This window comes from Petaurus breviceps, unplaced genomic scaffold, assembly GCF_028583685.1.
Source record: "Petaurus breviceps papuanus isolate PSGF00001 unplaced genomic scaffold, PetGlider_PUasm1.0 243, whole genome shotgun sequence".
NCBI classification, from domain to species: domain Eukaryota; kingdom Metazoa; phylum Chordata; class Mammalia; order Diprotodontia; family Petauridae; genus Petaurus; species Petaurus breviceps.
Genome location: NW_027185931.1, coordinates 6,708 through 27,927, shown reverse-complemented (window position 1 = coordinate 27,927; position 21,220 = coordinate 6,708). Strand labels below are relative to the sequence as shown.

Sequence of the window (21,220 nt, the reverse complement as noted above, 5' to 3'; positions counted from 1 at the left end):
TTAAGGCAACATTCTTACTTATCCTATCCCTTTGAAGTTTGACTTTTATAGAAGAGAACTCTGTATTTACTTGGTATATAGGAAGTTCCAAATAAATTCTTTGTTCATTCCTATGGCAGTAGGTGCAGGGGATATTGACGTGTTTTATTTCTTTCAGAATGGAAGTCTAGGCCTCAAGTTCCAAAGCTGGGCATTTCAGTGGATCTGTCATCCCAGGAAAGACTCCCAAGGGAATGCACTTGTGTCTCCAAGTCTGGACAATCCTGTAAATGTGATGCCAGGTTAAAGAGTCAGCAGAACAATGAGGAGAAATTTTCTCATCAAGTAAAAATCACCCAAAGGAACTCTTTGAATTCAGTGTGGGGCCATGAATGTAATGAATGTGGCAGAAACTTCAGGCAAGGGCCTGTTTCTTCTTCTCAGCAGGGAGAACAGATTGCAAAGAGTATCCACAAATGTGACAGACACAGAAAAAGCTTCAGACTAAATTCAGATCTAGGTAAGTGTAATAGAAATTGCTCAAAGAATACATATTCTAGATATGGTGAATGTGAGAAATCCTTTAGTTATAATTCTGATCTTACCGAGTATCATAGTATTCATTTTGGGGAGAAACCTTGTGAATGTAATGAATGTAGAAATAACATGTACTGCAATTCATCCATTACTTCAAATCGAAAAAGTAATTCTCAAAAGAAGCGGAGTAAGTCTGATAAAAGTGAAGGCTACTTATCCCAGAGCATACAGGTTATTGAACATTGGAAAATTAATACTGGAGAGAAAACTTATGACTGTCGTGAATGTGGGAGGACTTTTGCTCAGAGTGCACATCTTGCTCAACATGAGAGGCGTCATTCCAGTGAGAAACCTTATGAATGCAATGAATGTGGAAAGACCTTCAGCCGTAGTGCATATCTTACTGAACATCAGAGAATCCACACAGGAGAGAAACCTTATGAATGCAGTGAATGTGGGAAGGCCTTCATCCGAGGCACTTACCTTACTCTACATCAGAGAACTCATACTGGAGAAAAACCTTATGAGTGTCATGAATGTGGAAAGTCATTTCCTCAGAGCATTCAGCTTCTTGGGCATCAGAGAATTCATACAGGAGAAAAACCTTATGAATGTAATTACTGTGGGAAGACATTTAGACATAGCTCATCTCTTAATTCCCATCACAGAGTTCATACTGGAGAGAAACCTTATGAATGTAATGAGTGTGGGAAGGCCTTCAAACATAGCTCTTCCCTTACTTACCATCACAGAATTCATACTGGAGAGAAACCATATGAATGTAAAGAATGCGGGAAGACCTTCCCCCAGAGCATACAACTTGTTGGACATCAAAGAATTCATACAGGAGAGAAACCTTATGAATGTAATGAATGTGGGAAAGCCTTTAGCCGGAAAACACAACTTACTCGACATCAAAGAATTCATACTGGAAACAAACCTTATGAATGTAATGCATGTGGAAAGGCTTTTTGCCAAAAGACCCAGCTCACTAAACATCAACGAATTCATACTGGGGAGAAGCCATATGAATGTCCTGAATGTGGGAAGTCCTTCCGCCAAAGGTCACATCTTACTTACCATCAGAGAATTCATAGTGGAGACAGTCTTTGTGAATATAATGAAAACAAGAAAGATTTCAGTCATACACTTTTCAGACCACAAACTTAAAGGAAGTTCTTTTTAACATCAAATAATTTTCTTCTTTCCCAGAAAAGCTGTTCCAAACTCTTCTTATGTTGCCAGTCTCCTCTTATATAATGTGCAGGAGGATTACGGCAGATAACTTTGCCCCATTTTTTTCAGTGATGATCTCACTAATTCAGCTTCCTGTTCTCTTGTTCCCATCCTTTCCCCCCTTTTTCCTGCTGTCATGTTTCTTTAAAAACCCATAGAGTCCTGACCTTGACATCTGGGAGACCTTAATTCAAATCCTATTCATAAGATCTGCCAGCTTATTGATTGGAACCATTTCCTTAAACTCTCAACTTCGGGTTCCTCATCTCAGAAGTGGAAATAAAAATGCCTATAACCCTTATTTCATGTTGTGTCTGATTATCAAATGCAATTTTTATTAAAGCATTTTCCAAATTTTAAAATGCTGTATAAATGTCAGCTGTTATGATATGATTTTTTTCCCTCTCTAGTAGATCATTTGCAGCTGCTCATTAACATAGTCTCCACCAAAACAGCCATAGTCATCAGAATGCTTTTCACCTGTTATTTACTCTATCCAGCACCATCTGCAATTCTTCTCTCTCTTTCTCTGCCAGGCTTCTTAAAAAAGTTGACTGTACTTAGGTAGGATTTCTGGTACTTTGCAGCCACTATTTGAATACTTGGCAATGTGTCTGCTAACCACTTGACTGATCCTGTTCTCTTAGAAATTACCAGTCACTTCCTATTGGACAATTCACCCCCAACCCCCATTTATCATTTTTACCTCTGTAACTGATTGGAAAGGAAGAAACATGATCTTCCACATGTAGCATGGCATGAGTTCTGAGTACACTTATGGAGTAGTTCAGTCAGCTTGACTTACTGTTTCATATTTGATTTTTATCCTTCTGGGCACTATAGCAATCTACGGAGTATGGTGAATAATTTATTCCTCGTTAATAAACTTGCAATTTCATTAATTAATAGGTTACAGTCCCCATTACATTATTACCCTCTTTTCCCAATAGTTTTTTACTTATTCTATATTTAAATAAATATAAAAATTGCTGAACTGTGTGTGTGTGTACACACATTTGTTTAATTTATTACCAAATGAATCAATAATAAACATAAGGCCAAACTTGAATGTTATTTCTTCTTAAATCTTTCTTGAATACCCTGGACAATAACATAGCTACGTAAAATTAATGGACTCTTTTTTTTTTTGCCTTTTGGAGGGCAATTGGGGTTAAGTAACTTGCCCAAGGTTACACGGCTAGTTTTCTATGTGTAGGTGTTAAGTGTCTGAGGCCAGAACCGAATTCAGGTCCTCCTGACTCCGGGGCCGGTGCTTGGGCTCTTTTTTTTTTATCCATATGAATTGCTTCTAGTATCATCTAGCTTATTGATTACATCCCACAATGAATTTCTTTGTCACATTTTGATTGATTGGTTTTCACTTTTCCAATTTTTGTTAATGCTTCTGCTTTTTATACCAGTCACATTCTGATACAGCTCACTCCACATTCTTTTCTAGTCTTAATTCAGTGGTCCTGAAATTTTTTGTTAGGACCCCTTTATACTCTTAAAGTTATTAAAGACTTCAAAGAGCTTTTGTTTGTGTGTGCTATTGATACATACCATGTTAGAAATGAAAACAAAATTTTAATTCATTAAACATTTAAAATTATTCATTTAAAAGTAATTCATTTAAATGTAATAACCCATTATATGTTAACAATTTTCTCATGAAAACTTTTCCAAAACAAAAAAATAATTAGCCAGGAAAAGTGGCATAGTTTTCCAGTTTTGTGTTTTTGCACCATCAGTATGCAAATATCAATACAGCTATTCTAGAATAAGCCATGAAATTCCAACAAATTATTCAACACTTTGAATATTTCTGCACCACCTTTGTTGCCAAGCATTCACACATCTTCAATAATTAGTTGATGCTGATTATATAAATATAAACAAAACAGCAAATCTAGCCATGTTTATAGATTCATCTATAAAGTAAAGTTACCAACCTATAGATAAGATAGTTTTTTTCTGGTTATAGATAACCCTTTCATTCACAGCTCATTTCACTTTTCAGGAAACCTGATTATTAGGAAGTTCTTTTTAACATCAAATATAAATTTGCCTCTTTGAAGCTTCCTTCCAGATCTGTGTTTCTGGAACCAAGCAGAAGAAGGCTGTTTTCCCATATCAAATGCTTGAAGATGTCTCTTGTATTCTTATGCCTTCTTTTCTCTAGGCTAAACATATAGAATTCCTCTGAGTCATTAAATGGTATGAATTTGAAACCCAACATCTTCTTGGCCACACTCCTCTGCATGCCCTCCACTTATTAATGTCCTTCCTCAGATGCAGCACCCAGAGCTGTCTAGGACAGAATACACTAGGACTATTACCTCTTTCTCCGTAGGAGCTAGCCTCCTCTTATGTAGCACCAGCTTACCATTGCTGTTTTGGCTGCTTTTTATGGAATGACTTCCATGGACCTAAAAAGTTATCCTTTTCAGAGGAATGACTGTTTAGCCATACCTTCCCTGTCTTGTACGATCTGAGAATTGGCATTTATCCCTGTTACATTTCTTCTGAGTAGACTCAGCATAAACACTCTGGGCTGTTAAATTGTTTTGGAATAAGGACTCAGTTATTCGGTACGTTTTCTGTGTCAGTGTGTGTTGAGTGCATTCTTGATCAACTTGTTATCTGTCCTTTTATCTCTATAATTGATAACACTGTGACATCATATACTCTCCACTGGCTACCTCCTAAGCTGACATTTAACCATTAACAACGAAGTTTTTTGGCTTGGCCATTAAACCAATTCCAAATCCCATTAATTGTACTATTACTTGGCCTGTGTCTCTACCGGGCCAATTACCCTGTCCAAAAAGAACGTGAGGTTCCTGTGACCTGTTCTTGATGAAACAATGCTGATTCTTATTGCTGCTTCATTTTCTAGATGTTTACTAACCAGGCTTAAACAAGACTTCAAAATTTTACTAGGTAGGCGCTTTGTTGCTGCAGATAGGTGCTCACCTTGGAATTATAGGATCTGAATTTGAATACTGCCTCTGTTCCTTACCTGTGAGACTTTGATAAATCACTTAATCTTGGTTCCTCTAAGTGATTTACACAGCTAATAACTGAGGGCAGATTTGAACTCAAGCCTTCCTGACTCCAGGTCCAAGGCTTTATCCACAGGGTCTCCTAGTTGCCTGACTACACAGTAGACACTGTCCTAAGAGCTTGGGATTCAAATAAGTGTGAGACAATCCCTCAACTCGACAAGCAAAGATTTATAGCTCAGTAAATACAGGATACGGACAAAATAAACACACCACAATTTGAAGGCAGATACTAGTAAGGAGGGGAATCAGGAAAATCTGTCAGAGAGAAAGAAGTAGGAGAGCTAAGCATTGAAAACAGGCAGGGGTTCTAGAGGCAGAGGTGAGGGAGAACATTCCAGAGCTGAAAGAAAACCTATGCCAAGGCACTGGAAGGAGATGAGATGCCGTGTTTGACAGTGGGGAGACCCATCTGGCTGGAGACTAGGGAGCAGGAAGTGATCTGAGAAAAGACCTAGAGAACTAGGGGAGTCCTCCAAGACTGGAGAAAAAGGAAAGGGCCTACATTGTTAAAAGAATGGAGTTTACAAATTATAGATATGATCTTGCTGGGATTCCATTCCATAGCATCATGGATTTAGAATTGGAAGAGCCCTTAATGGTCATTTTAATGCAGACTCCTCATATTACAGACAGATTTTACCAGCAATGTTTAAAGGAGAAAGATTGCCTCCTAAGTAGAGTGAAGATTCTTTTCTGGTGCAAATGAGATGAGCTAGGTGCTGAGGCCCTGTCCAGTTTGGAAATCAGATGATTCTGAATATTGTACCCGATGAGTGTCTTGCAGGCCTTCCATTTGTATATAAATGCATGTAGGATATTTGCTAGGAAGTAATTTTATTATAATGAAAATATGCCATATATATATATATATATATATTTCTTTGTTCTTCTAGACCAGTGGGCAGGGAAGAATTTCTCTTCAAAGGTCTAGACCAAAGACTATGTAAATAAAGAATTGCTAAAAAGTTAAATTTAAGTTTGGCGTCTGATTGCTTGAGTCTCAGTTGGAAATACAACTGATAAGAATGTCATGTTCCACATGAGGAAGCAACGTAGAAAGGAGGCCTCCCACACTGGAATTAGTGACTGCACCGTAACAGAACTCTCACCTCACTCACCATGCCCTACACACACCTGGAGAAATCTCTTCCCCTCCCTGCCCCAGAACCTTAGCAGCTGTCTTCCTCACCCAGTTATCAGCCACACGAGAGAAATGAATGATGATCCACACCCCTCCATTTTTTTCAGATCAATGGCTTCAGATGTATTGGATGTGGGTCATCATTTCTCTCATGTGGCTGATAATTTACCATATTTAGCAAGTTTTTGCTATGAAACGCTAGTGAAGAAGAACAAAATAGCCTGATAGCCTCTCAAGCTCCCTGAGCCCTCTGAATCAACAAGACTGTCAACAAAACAAAACAAATCTTAAGTTGTATTTCCGATCATGATCTAAAATGTTCAATGGCTTCCTATTTCTTTTTTTTTTTTTCCTGCAGTTGGGGTTAAGTTACTTGCCCAGGACCTTGCAGCTAGTAAGTGTCTGAGATCAGTTTTGAACTTGGGTCCTCCTGACTCCAGGGCCAGTGCTCCATCTGCTGTGCCACTTTGCTTCTTTCTTCCTATAACTTATAGGATAAAACATAAACTGTGTGGCCTGGCATTTGAAATCATTCATGCCTACACAGTTGTAAAAATTCTCGTTTCATAGCCTGATTTCGAGCTACAGCTAAACTATGGGAAATAGCGTGATGTATGGAATGCCTCGTGCTTGGAGGCAGGACCAAAGCCCACCTTCCTGGATTTCTGAGTGAGCAGTTAAATTCTTTAAGCCTCTTTCTTCATCTGCCAAAGGAGGAAGTTTCACTTCATGACCTCTAAGGTGTTTCATTTTCATCTCTATATTCATGCCTGCTGTATACATGCTTACCCCCAGCTTGCTGCCTTCCTCTTAAATGAACTCTTTCCTGACTCCTTCATAGTGTAGCAGAAATTCTTGTGGCCTTGGAGTTATAGAAAACCTGAGATTACTGCCTCTTATTCTACTAGCTATGGGACAAGTTATACATAACTTCATTCACATAATCTCTTGAGTCTCAGGGTCCTGAACTGTAAAATGGGGTTACTACTTCTAGTACCTCAAAAAGTAATTTTAAGAATCAAGGAGCAAGGGCAGCTAGATTTCACAGTGAATAGAGCACCAGCCCTGGAGTCAGGAGGACATGAGTTCAAATCCGGCCTCAGACACTTAACACAAAAAACTAGCCATGTGACCTTGGGCAAGTTGCTTAACCCCAATTGCCCTCCCCCCCAAAAAAAAAACAAAAAAAAAAAAAAAGAATCAAAGAGCATGTAAAAAAGAGCTCTGTAAATCTTTTCCCCCTTCTTTCCCCTCCAATTTATTTATTTTAATTTTCATCACTCCTATAAGTTTTAAGTTTTTCCCCCTTTTTGCCCCCTCCCTAAGACTGCATGTGGTCTGATATGGACTCTACACATATATTCCTATTAAACACATTTTCATATTACTCATACCGCATAGAAGAATTAAATGAATGGGAGAAACCATGAGAAAGAAAAAAATAAAACAAAAAAAAGAAAATAGTCTGCTTTGCTCTGCATTCCAACTCCACAATTCTTTCTCTAGATGTGGATTACATTTTCCATCATTAGTCCTTTGGAATTATTTTAGGTCCTTGCATTGCTGAGAAGGGCTAAGTCTATCAAAATCAGTCATAGCAAACTGATTGTTTCTTTGAACACTGTTCTCCTGGTTCTGCTCCCCTTACTTAGCATCAGTTCATATAAGTCTTTCCAGATTTCTCTGAAGTCTGCCTGTTCATCATTTCTTATAGCACTAGAGTATTCCATTACATTTATATACCACAACTTGTTTAGCCATTGCTCAGTCGATGGGCATCCCCTTGATTTCCAGTTCTTGGCCACCACAAAAAGAATTGCTATTAATATTTTTGTATATGTGGGTCTTTTTCCCATTTTTATGATCTCTTTGGGAAATAGCACTTTGTTGCATCAAAACGTACGTATATTTTTTGTAGCCCTTAGGGCATAGTTCCAAATTGTTCTCCATAGTAGTTGGATCAGCTCACAGCTCCGCCAACAATGAATTAGTGTTTGAACTTTCCCACATCTCCAGCATTTATCATTTTCCTGTTTTGCCATGTTATCCAGTCTGATAGATGTGATATGGTACCTCAATTGTTTGAATTTTCCATCTTTTTAATTAATAGTGATTTAGAGCATTTTTTGTTTTGTTTTGTTTTTGGAGGGAGGAATGCTGGGCCATTGGGGTTAAGTGACTTGCCCAAGGTCACAAGGCTAGTAAGTGTTAAGTGTCTGAGGCTAGATTTGAACTCAGGTCCTCCTGAATCCAGGGCCAGTGCTCTATTCGCTGTGCCACCTAGTCTTTCTGAGAGCATTTTTTCATATGACTATAGATATTTTTAATTTCTTCCTCTGAAAAGTGACTATTCATATCCTTTGACCATTTCTCAATTGGGGAATGACTTGTATTCTTATATATTTGACTCAGTTCTCTCTATATTATAGAAAGGAGGTCTTTATCAGAGACATTGATTGTAAAAATTCTTTCTCAGTTTTCTTCTCCCCTCCTAATCTTGGTTGCATTGGCTTTGTTCGTGCAAAACCCTTTCAATTTAATGTAGTCAAAGCTATCCATTTTGCATTTTGTAATGTTCTCTATCTCTTGTTTGATCATAAATCCCTCCATTCTACACAAATCTGACAGATAAACAATTCCTTGCTCTTCTAATTTGTTTGTAGTATCAGCATTTATACCTAGATTGTGTACCCTTTTGGACTTTATTCTGATATAGGGTGTCAGATGTTGGTCTATGCCCAGTTTCTGCCATACTGTTTTCCAGTTTTCCCAGCAGTTTTTGTCAAACAGTGAGTTCTTATCTCAGAATCTGGAGTCTTTGGGTCTATCAAACAGTAGATTGCTATAATCATTGACTACTGTGTCTTATGTACCTAACCTATTCCACTGATCTACCCCTCTATTTCTTAACCAGGACCAACTGGTTTTGATGATTGCTGCATCATAATACAATTTAAGATGTGGTATGGCAAGGCCACCTTCCGTAGCATTTCTTTTCATTAATTCCCTTGATATTCTGGACCTTTTGTTCTTCCAGATCAATTTTGTTATTATTTTTTTCTAGATTCATAAATAATTTTTGGTAGTTTGATATGTCACTAAATAAATAAACTAATTTAGGTATAATTGTCATTTTTATTATATTAGCTTGGTCTACTCATGAGCAACTGATGTTTTCCCAGTTATTTAGATCTTATTTTATTTGTGTGAAAACTGTTTTGTAATTGTGTTCATATAGGCCCTCGGTTTGTTTTGGGAGGTAGAGTCCCAATATTTTATAATGTCTACAGTTACTTTAAATTGAATTTCTCTTTCTATCTCTTGCTGTTGGGCTTTGCTAGTAATCTGTAAAAATGCAGATGATATATGTGAGTTTATTTTATATCTTGCAACTTTGGTAAAGTTGTTTATTATTTCAAGTAGTTTTTTTACTTGATTCTCTAGGATTATCTAAATATATCATCATATCATCTGCAAGGAGTGATAACTTGGGCTCTTCTTTGCCTGTTCTAATTCCTTCAGTTTATTTTTCTTCTCTTATTGCGAAAGTTAATATTTCTAGTACCATACTTAATAACAGTAGTGATAATGGACATTCTTGTTTCACCCCTGAACTTATTGTAAATTCATCTAGCTTATCCCCATTATATACAATGCTCATCGATGGTTTTAGGTAGATGCTACTTTTCATTTTAGGAAAGTCTTCATTTAGTCTTATGCTCTGGAGTGTTTTCAGTAGAAATCGGTGTTGTATTTTGTCAAAAGTTTTTTTTTTTTCTGCATCTATTGAGATAATCATATGGTTTCTGTTAGTTTTGTTTTTGATATAATCAATTATACTGATAGTTTTCCTAATACTGAACCAACCCTACATTCCTGCTATAAATCCTACCTGATCAAAGTGAATTATTCTCTTGATAAATTGTTGCAACCTTTTTGCTAATATTTTATTTAAAATTTTTGCATCTATATTCATTACAGAAATTGGTCTGTAATTTTCTTTCTCTGTTTTTGGCTCTTCCCTCCTTCAAGGTTCTTAAGAGAGACCTTGAAATTGTCCTTGTATCACTTCTTCTGAAAATCATGTCAATGCTTACCCTGTGTGAGCTCTCCATAAAAGGTTTTTTTTTTTTTGGGGGGGGGGAAGTGTACATTTTGCAAGCCTTAATACATCAGTAATCTCCTGCTGAGTGAAATCCTCAGTTATCTCCCTGAACTTTGTGTGCCCTCTCCCCCTGATTCTCCTGCTTTCTTCTCAGTATGGACAAACTTCTGCCCTCATAAAAGCCTTCTTATCTGACTTTGTTTCATTTTCCTCCCATATATTCTCCAGGCAGTGGTTGTCACAGCAACTAGGTTCAGCCTGAGCCACTGTACATTCCTTTATTAGGTTTTTTGCTTCTTTTTGAGAACTAAACACACAGCAGTCTTTTATTCTACCTCCTGAGACCCTCCAGCTTGCTCTTTTAAAGGAGAGCCTGAATGCTGTAACATGGAAAGTTTCTCATGCAAATCAGTTAAGTCCGTTTTCATCTGAGCTTTCTCTTCCAGCAGCCTTTCTCTGCTTTTGCATATAACACAGTAACCTGTTAGTAAATCGCAGCCTCTTCTACATACTCCTTCCAGTTCTTTTCCTAGTTTTATTAGTATTCCTTGCAAAGATCTTTCTAAATCTATAGGTTCTCCACCCTGTAGCCTTAGTACCCAGTTTTCACAGAGGCCTGTACTTTTAGCCTATTTCCTTGCTATGGGGAAATAAGATAAATCCTTCCATACTGGGTTATCCATTTCTTCTTCTAAAGCCCTTCTGCCTCCAAATAGAGGTCTGATATTTTGCAATCCCATCCTCATCGCCATATGTAGAGCCAATGCAATATTCACAGCATTGACAGTGACTATGAATATGCTGGAATAGTTCTGAATTGCAAAATATAACAGGCTCTCCATATAGAAGACAGAAAGAAATCATTCATTCAGACACCAAAAAGCCAAATCCCAACACCAGAAAACCAAATCCTAGAACCAGAATGTCAAATCCATCATAATAACAAAGAAGTTAATACACCTTATCACCACAGAAAATAGTACCATACCTGTAGCCTTCCCACAAACACTCACAAGCCTAGCTGTGTCCTTGGCTGTGTCTTTTCTCTCCCACTGGGCTAACTGCTCTGACTCCCAGCCTCCTCTGGGCTCTCCTCCACCAATTCAGCAAGCTCTTCCAATCACAGGCTCCATGTGATTCTAAATTCAGCCTATTAAGGGGCAGAGAAGATCTTCAAATTCCCTTAGGTCTATTAAGGGGCAGGGGAGATCTTCAAATTCCCATTACTATTATAGTGATCTTCAGAATCTTCCTATGGTGGTTAAAATGTAAGAGATTCAGGTTCTGAAATGGTAATGGTAATTTGGAGATTTTCCCTGCCCTCATTAAAGACTAAAAAATTTGAAGACCTTCCTTGCTTTGAAAATATACTCTTCCCCCTAATAGGCTGAATGTAATCACATGGAGCCTGTGTCGGGAGGAGTTTGCTGAAGAGTGGAGCAGAGACCACAGGAAGCTGGGAGTCATAGCAAGCCAGACTGTTGGAAGGAGAGGATGCTTCTTAGGGAGATGGATAGGCTTGTGAGTAAATATTGGTCTTGTGTTGATTTGTGGGAAGGCTAAAGGATGATGTGGCTCTCTGTGCTGTTGTGGCTTATTATCTTGTTACTATGATGTAATCGGCTTACTGGTTTGGGGATTCTGAATAAATGTTTTGCTTATGTCTTCTATATGGAGAGTCTGTTCTATTTTGTGATCAAGCACTAAACAGGTATATTTATCTTGATTGTTGGTGCTGTGAATATTGCCATGGGACTAGAGTTTCCTGGCATGGTGCTGGTAGATTGCCCAAGTTTCACAGGCATACAACAATGAGGTCAACAAAAAAGCTCTGTAAACCTTCAGTTTAGTAGTAAGTCTAATACCTCTTCTCTCCCACACTTTCCTTCAGAGCCTCCCAAACATTGAGCTAACTGTGACAATGAGTGTATCAACCTCATTATCAATGTGTAGATCCCTGGGAAGTATACTACAAAGGTTAGTGAACTTGTCCACAGTATTCAGAACTTCTCTATTTGCTGTAACTGATGATTCCACATATGTATAGTGTGTTGGTGGTTGATGGATCACCTGTGTTTTCTTGGTGTTAATTGTTAGGCCAAAATTAGAACAGGCAGCAGTGAATCAATCCAGACTTTGTTGCATCTCTGCTTCAGAGATGCATTGAGTGCACAATCATTGGCATAATGAAAATTGTGCACCAACACTATCTCCACCTTTGCTCTGGGTTTGTAGACTTTTTTTTTCTCTCTCTCTCTTTTTTTTTTATTTTTTAGTTTACAACATTCATTTACACAAGATTTTGAGTTCCAAATTTTCTCCCCATTTCCCCCCTACCTACTATCTCAAAACAGTGATCTCGCTGAATATTGCTTCCCCCAATCTGCTCTCTCCCATATCTTCTCCTAGCTCCCCTCCAACTTTCCAGTAGGACATGGTGGTTCTCTATGCCCCAGTGCCTGTATATCTTCTTTCCCAGTTAAATGTAAGATAATAATAATAATAATAATAATATATATATATATATATATATTTAAACACTTGATTTTAAATCTTTGAATTTCAGATTCTTTCCCTTCCTCCCTTGTCACCCACCCTTACTGGGTTGTACACATGTAGCTATGCAAAACATTTCCATAGTGGATATATTGTGAAGACTGACTATATTTCCCTCCCTCCTATCCCACCCCCCCACTTGTTCTATTCTCTGCTTTTATCCTGTCCCTTTTCAAAAGTGGGTACTTCCAACTTCTTTCTCCCCAGCCTGCCCTTCCTTCCATCATCTCCCCTTTCATCCCCTTCCCTGATACTGTCCTGTAGGGTGAGATACTCTATTTCATGTATATGTCATTCCCTCCCTAAGCCAAATTGAATGAGAATAAGGTTGCCTCATTCCCTTTTGCCTTCCTGTTCTTCCCCTCCATTGTAACAGTGTTCCCTTGCCTCTTCTATATGAGATAATTTGCCCCCATTTTGTCTCTCCCCATCTCCTCTCATTATATTCCTTTCTCACCTCTTAATTTCACCTTTTAAGTAACATCTCTTCCTATTCAATTGGTCCTGTGTCCTCTGTCTATGTATACCTATACACAGATATACACACACTCGCATAGGTATTCATACAGCCATATACCCTCCTATATAGACATATATATGTATGTATACATATATGTATATATGCATGTATACATACACACACACACACACACACACACACACACATATATATATATGTATGTATACACATTTCTATTCCCTTCAACTATTATCATACTGAGAAAAGTTTCATGAGTTACAATTATCATTTTTCCATGTAGGAATGGAAATATTTCAAATTTGACAAGTTCCTTATTATTTCTTTTCCCTGTATACCTTCTCATGCTTCTCTTGTTTCTTGTATATGAATATCAAATTTTCTATTCAACTCTGGTTTTTCATCAAGAATTCTTGAAAGTCCTCTATTCCATTGAATGATCATATTATGCCCTGAAACATGATACTCAGTTTTGATGGGTAGGTGATTCATGGTTTTAATCCCAGCTCCTTTGACCTCCAGAATATCATATTCCAAGCCCTTTGATCCCTCAGTGTAGAAGCTGCCAGATGCTGTGTTATCCTGATTGTGTTTCCACAATATTCAAATTGTTTCTTCCTGGCTGCTTGTAATATTTTCTCCTTGATCTGGGTACTTTGGAACCTGGAACATTTATAGGAGTTTTCTTTTTGGGATCTTTTTCAGGAGGTGATTGGTAGATTCATTCATCCTCTATTCTGCCCTCTGGTTCTAAAACATCAGGGCAATTTTCCTTGAGAATTTTTTGAAGGATGATTTCTAGGTTCTTTTTTTGATCATGGATTTCAGGTAGACCAATAATTTTTAAATTATCTCTCCTGGATCTGTTTTCCAGGTCAGTGGTTTTTCCCATGAGATATTTCATATTGCCTTGTATTTTTTCATTTGTTTGGATCTGTTTAATAGTATCTTGATTTCTCACAAAGTCGCTAGCTTCTATTTGCTCTAATCTAATTCTGAAGGAATGATTCTCTTCAGGGAGCTTTTGAGATTCTTTTTTCCATCTGGCAAATTCAGATTTTTAATGCATTGTTCTCCTTGTTGCCTTTTTGAACCTCTTTTGCCATTTGAGTTAGTCTATTTTTTATTTATTTTTTGCCTTTTGCAGGACAATTGGGGTTAAGTAACTTGCCCAAGGTTACATGGCTAGGTGTGTGTGTGTGTGTGTGTGTGTGTGTGTGTGTGTGTGTGTGTGTGTTAAGTCTCTGAGGCCGGATCCGAACCCAGGTCCTCCTGACTCTGGGGCTGGTGCTTTACTCATTGTGCCACCTAGCCTCCTGTTCTATTTTTTTTTTCTATGGTGTTATTTTCTTCAGTCAAGTTGTTGACTTTCATTTCATAATTTTCTTGCATCATTCTCATTTTTTCTTCCCAATTTTTCCTCCACTTCTCTTATTTGGTTTTCAAAATCCTTCTTAAGTTGCTCTGTGCTCTGTAACCAGCTCATATTTTTCCTGGAAGCTTTTGGTGCAGGAGTTCTGACTTTGTTGTCTTCTTCCTGTTCCATGCTATGATCCTTTTTGTCCCCCAAGTAGGAGTCTAATGTCAGATTACTGGGCTAGCTTTGCTTCCTTTGCTTGCTCATGTTGCCACTCAATTACTTGACTTTTGAGCTTTTTGCCACAGTAGGACAATGCTACCAGACAGGGGAGCTTTGTCTCAATTGCTGGGGTTTTCTCAGTTGTTGGAGGTATTATTTGGGTGCCCTCTCTGAAGCCTCCACACACTCTGGCAAACTGGTCACACACTCCAGGACCTCCACCCTAAACAGCCATCCAGGTCCAAGCAAGTTAAAGCAAGAGCGATTACCCCTCCGAGTGGTTGCTTGGTCCCCCTACAATCTGCAGGCCAGGAGCTGAAGCAGCCATGTGGTGGTGTAGTCGTCACACTTCAGCTGCTTCTCCCTCCAGGGCGTAAAGGCCAGACCACACTCCCAAACTCCCAGGTCCCAAAGTCTACATACACTGCACTGACCTCATACTTTGTCCTTAGCATCTATGTGTTGATTATTCTGGAAACCGCTGAAGTCCCTCCAGCCAGTGGCTGGTTGTGGCCACACTGAGGCTAAAACCTCTAACTCACATGGTCCTGGTCTCGGCTCCCAGAGTGCTGTGCTGGCCCCTTCTTGCCAGCCTGCTGGTCTGTCCTCAGAGGGAAGTTAGCTTCTCTCTGTTATTTTGTGAGTTCTGTAGCTCCAAAGTTTGTTTAGAATAATTTTTTTTTTTACAAGAATCGCAGGAGGTGGAAATGGGAGCTGCGCAGAAGTCCTTTTTCTACTCCACCATCTTGACTCCACCCCCTGGTTTGTAGACTTTTCAAGTTGGAGAATTTACCATCAGTGCCATAGCTGACCTTGATGTTCATCTTCATTCAAGATATTTGACAACATGGTTGAAAACTTCATGCTAAAAAGCATGGGGACAAGCACACAACTTTGTTTCACTCCACTGGTGACTGGGAAAGTGCAAGAACATTGTCCATTATCGGAAACCTGGGTGAGCATACTGTCATGAAATTGACATTCAAGGCTCATGAACTCTAGGCAACTAAATTTTGACATAATTTCCCATAAACCCTCACAATTGACAATATCAGAGACCTTAGTCGAATCTACTAATGTTGTGTACAGACCTCTGTTCTGCTCCTGACATTTCTCCTGGAGTTGCCGGGCACCAAACACCATATTGACCATTCCTTGGTCTTTTCTGAAGCCACACTGGCTCTCAAGTAGGTGACTATCTTCCAGGTGAAGGATCAGTCCATAAAGGAGGACTCTGGCAAGAATCTTGCCAACAATGACTAAGAGAGAGATTCCATGATTGTCACAGGATAATTTATTTCCTTTACTTTTATAGAGATGGACATTGGAGGCATCCTCGAACTCCTGGGACATAACTTCCTCTTGCCATATAACCTGGAAATTTTCAGTCAGTTTTTGTATGAACAATGGACCCCCTACCTTGTAAATCTCAGCTGGAATAGTATCAGCATATCGGCACCAGATGCTTTGTCACATGAAAGGAGTCTAATGGCATTCAAAATCTCTTCTTCACTTGGAGCTTCATCTAGGGAGGGATTAACTTCAAACTGAGGTAAATTGTCAGTGGCCTCAGCATTGATTGATGATGGTCTATTGAGAAGTGTTCAGCCCATCCTTCCAGGATCATGTCCTGATCACTAATTGATGTGGCTCCATCAGCACTGAGTAGTTGAGATTTACCTGTAATAGTAATGGAATTTTAAGATCCCCTGTATTAGCTTGGTTGAGTGTTTAAACCCAGATCTTGTGAGATGGACTTGTTGATGTGAAAAGAGAGGGCTGAACTGGGAGGAGCTGGTGATGTGGATTTAGAGAGGCACAAGCAGAGAGAGAGTGGCAGAAGAATTTTTTAGAAGCAGCATCGTGGAGGCAGAGAGATGGAGAGGATTGCTGAGGGCCAGTTCGAGCTGCCTAGGACATTTGAGAGCTGCCACCCAGAGCTGCCAAGGACTGAGGAGACATGGCTGTGATGCCGGTACTTTGTCTGTCTGTTTTGATGTTGTTTTGCCAGATTCATCCGTTGGTGAAGGAGAGTGCTGTTGTTGCAGAGGTTCTGGAACCTTGTTGTTGGTTCAGACGCCCTGAAGAAGAATTTTCTTGTTATATGTTTACAGAAATCCTGGAAGAGGGTCTTGCTGATGTTTTCAGGGGTCCTAGGACTGTTCTGCAGACAGAGAATGAATTAATGAGGACACTGGCAAAGTATCTTGTGGCCTTGTTAAGCTTTGTCTCCCCAGAAACAGAGAATGCTGAGAATGAAGAAAAGACCTCTTTTTGGGTATTGAATGCTGTGACAATATCGTAAGCTTGTTGTAACTCTGGGGTAGATGGCCTATTCAGTTGTGATCCAGGGGTGGGGAGCTTTTGACTTTTTGTGTCTGTGTGTGTGTGTGCTCTGTGACTGACCAAATGAAAGTACTTTGTCTGTTATTGGAAACTAATCTCCATTTGAGAAGAGGGGCTTTGTGATTGATTAAATGAATGTACTTTCCAGGGGTGGAGTAGTACTTGGTTGAATTACACTTGGTGAATGCTGTATTTTGATTTTCTCTGTTCTTAATTCGTCACTGAATGAAATGGAGAGCAGCTATGCTTGTATTTTGAACCTTGGGATGTTGCCTTTGCTTGGCATTGCAGCACCATACATCTTTGGCCCACAAATAGTCTTCAGGGCTTCATAAATATGCTGTGGATTGTTACTGTCAGCAGAAACTAAACTTTGCTTGTACTTTACTTTTGATGGAATTACATGCTGCCTTCTTAGAGATGCATCAACTTTCCTGCTGGTAAACCCTGTGGAGTTCTCACTTTTCACTTAGCAGTTTCTGAATTTCCACATCATTTTCATCAAACCAGTCTGGATGTTTGCCAGTGTTTGGACCCAGAAGAGCAAGTACAGTGTTATGCACCAACTCTCTAAAAGCTGCCCACTCTTTTTCTACTCCATTGTTGCCAGCTGTGTATTGGCCCAGCTTTCCTTCCAAGTGAGCACCCAGCTGTTCCCTCTCAGAGAAGAGTTCTAAATCTGCTGACATTAATTCTTCTGGTCCTCATTTTGCCACAGAGCCTCTGCTTTTATTGAATGCAAATATTTTACTTTGAGAGGATAAGTCTGTGATCAGTCCAGCGCTCTATGCCACGCATTGCCTTTGTCACTCTCACATCCTGTCTATCTCTTTTTAAAATGACACAGTTCATTAAATGTCAATTTTTGCTGCAAGGGTGAATCCATGAAGTTTTTTTGCATTTAGGTAAACAGAAAACAGTGTTTTCAGTAGTAAGTCTTCAGTAGTAAGTGACCATTGCTGTTGCTGTTTCCACCGCCATTACTCCCTCAGACTCCCTGCCAAGTCTGGCAGTCTGAGCCCACTCTAGGACTAAAGTCTCCCAGAACTGTAAGCTTCTCCTGTCTTGGCACATTGATGATAAGGGTCTCCAGGCCTTCATAAAGTTTTCTTTGACCTAATCAGGGTTTATCATGGGGGGAACAGAGGCACTGTTGATAGTGACATGACATGATGTTTTCCTGCAAGTGTCAATGACGCTGTCACGAGTGTCTCATTCACTCCTTTTGGTGACTAGATTAGTTTTGATTGCAAAACCTACAGCAGCTTCCTGGAGCTCCTCTTTGCTGCAGAGACTCTGGACAAGCATGTATCCAGCTCCAGCTTCAGTAAGCTGGCCTTGATCTGCCAGCCTTATTTCACTCAGGGCTGCTATCTGGACGGGACATCTCTTGCAACAAGACCTGTGCGCTTTCAGTTCTCCTGGATTTTCTGTTTATAAGTGTGCACACGTTCTATGTGCTGATGGTTTGTGGAATCATCTTTGCCCACAGTTTTGTATGTATTTTTGTGTTTCTATCTTACGATGATACAGTCTATTAATGCCAATGTTTTCTGTGAGGGTTTATCCATGCAGTTTTATCACATTCAGTAAAATACAAGACAGAGTTGGCAATGAGAAGGTCATGAGGTGAGCAAGTAAGTCTTCAGTAGCAGGTGGCCACTGCTTTTGTTTTTCCCCCAGAGACTCCCTATATGTCTGGTAGTCTGTGCTTGTCCTGGTGTGAAAGTCTCCCAGAATTACAAACTTGTTCCATTTGAGGATGCGGGTCTCCAGGTTTGTATAAAATTTTCTTTGACATCCAGATTCATCTTGTTGGGAGCACACCCCCTGCCGATGGTGGCTTGGTGCTTTCCTGCAAGTGGAAATCTCATTGTCATGAGCCAGTCACTCAGCGCTTCTGAGAGCCACACGACCTTGCCGACTACATGCATTTCGATTCCAAAGCCTGTGCCAGCTTCAGGGCGCTCTCCACCACTGTGGCCGCTCAGAAGGTTGTGTGTCCCACCCAGGGCTGCTATTTGGGTGTGACACCTGATGAGTTCTCTAGCAACAAGAGCTGTTTGTCTTTCAGATGTTGTCTAGAAGTGTGTGCACACTCCATGTTCTCATGTTGGTGAAAGTTTTTGTACTGTATGTGTTGATGTGTGCGTGTGTGCGTGTGCGTGCGTGTGTGTGTGCATGTCTGTGTGTGCATGTGTGTGTGTGTGTATTGCAGCCACAAGGCAGAACCCCTGCATGCCATGGTAAGCAGGCCAGGGTGAGGGTCAGTGAAGCAGACAATTGTGGGGGCACCTTGTCTAGCCCCTTCCTCACTGATGAATAGCACAGTCCTAGATGGGTGTTCAGACAGCCAGGGGCTGCACATCCCCTGCTGCTGCAGTCTGGGGAGAAGATGACCCTGTGCTCTGGGCCACCTGTGTGCATGTCTGTGAATACAGTTCTGATGTATGTGTACTTGCTGAGAGGGCGATGTCTCTAGACTTGTGCGTGCTTTGCATTTAATGAGACACAGCTGCATGTAGTCATGGGCTTCATTCTCTTCCACAGTCATAACAGTCCAATGGTAAGAAACCGGTGATGTCTGGGGATGCGGTGGATGACGTTGGCATCTTGAATGTCAGCCAAGTTCTAAGTGGTCCCCAGCTCCTGCTTCAGCCCCTTCAGGCCATTGGAACAACTTGCTCTCCTCTGCCCATTCTCCCAGGGGAAGCCGTCACGTGCTTGGGATGGGCACCATATCCCCCAACTCCCTGATGAGTTTGGGAGGCTTCAGTTCCCCTCATCCTGGGCTCGCCTGTTGCCAAAAAGGGTTAGGGGGGCTGTGGCCATTGAGGATGCGACAGCTTCTTGGGGCCCCGGTGAGAGGTAGGTGAATCAAGGGGACTCCAAAGGTGCATGAGCAGCTCTGACATGCCAGACTTCCCTGAACACAGCATACCCCAAAGGGAGACAACCATCTGGGGCTCAGGGAGGCTGGGATGAGGGATGGGGAGAACACAAGTCAGGCCTTTAATGTCATTGCCTGGAAGCAGAGAGAGCCAGGGCAGCCTGGCCTGGGTGGGCTTCAGAATGGGCCCAGTGTTTGAGGAGTGACACTGGTCAGTCTGGCACCTCTTCCCAGGAGAGATGTGGATTTGGTTTCTTCTGAGGAGGCCACTGATGATGATGGTCCTGACAGAGGCTAGAGAACAAACAGGGTGAGAGTATCACCTGGCTCTGAGCTTGTAAGGATCTCAGGGGACACAGGGGATGACCTCTACATGGACCAAGTAGAGAACTGGTGTCCCAAGGCCATGCCCAGGCCTCCCAGGGAGTGAAAATGAGTAAGTGAGCCAGGATTCCAATTCTGGAGACAATCACAGAAGTGGATAGAAACCAGCCACTAGAACTTTGACTTGGTAATTGATTTCCCTCAGAGGAGGTGAGGTTACTGAGTGATGGGGGCAGAGGGAGCCCTGGCAGTGCCTGTGGGGCCAAGGAGGATCCCACCTCCCTCACCAGGATCAGGTAGTGAGGGGGTAAGAGGGACAGTGCAACCAGGGCACTGGACAGGGTGTCCAGGGAGGCTGTGTCATCAGGAGGGAGCCAGGTCTCAGTGGGGGCAGGAAGACAGAGCAGGGGAGACAGGCCCAGAGTGGACAGCTAGAGAGCAGTTAAACTGAAGAGAGGCACGGGCCTGGGGAGCTTCAGGGAGGGATTCCTCTCAGACAGGCTGATCCTCCCCCTAGACTCTCCACCTCCCTGGTCAGAGCATTTCCCTGGCTGGCCTCCATGCCTGGAAGGCCCTGCCTTCCTTGTCTGCTTCCTTGGCTTCCTCCAGTGTCCTCATCAAATCTCCATCTCCTGGAGCCTTTCCCAGTCCCTGTGAGTTCGGCCACCTTCCCTCCATCCATTGCCTCCACTTTGGGGCGTCTCCTATGTGTTTTCCATGGTTATTGGCCTTTTGTCTCCCCAGACCCGCAATAAATTGTAAGACCTTTAAAATCAGGGATGGTCATGGGCCTTTCTTCATATTTCCAGAGCTGAGCACAGTGCCTGACTTTGTGCCCATGGTCTTCTGAGCACTGCCAAGTGTCCAAGGGTCACCTGAGACAAACAGACTGTCCTTTGTGAGAACAAACAGGCCCAGCTGTGGCACCAGATCTTGGCAGGGCCTCCCTCTGTGACCTCTCCCAAAGCCTGGAGGCCCAGC

At 41.0% G+C, this 21,220-nt stretch overlaps 1 protein-coding gene across 1 annotated transcript in view; it reads left to right on the top strand.

The window, feature by feature from the left end:
* The window catches only part of LOC138167628 (zinc finger protein ZFP2-like), a 6,388-nt gene extending 3,643 nt beyond the window's left edge, over window positions 1-2,745 (top strand). The window contains exon 2 of the mRNA XM_069096563.1: window positions 158-2,745. Within this exon, the coding sequence (XP_068952664.1) occupies window positions 158-1,686 (1,529 nt within the window). The 3' untranslated portion in view covers window positions 1,687-2,745. The remainder of the gene's footprint in view (window positions 1-157) is intronic.
* The last annotated feature ends 18,475 nt before the right edge of the window (window positions 2,746-21,220 follow it).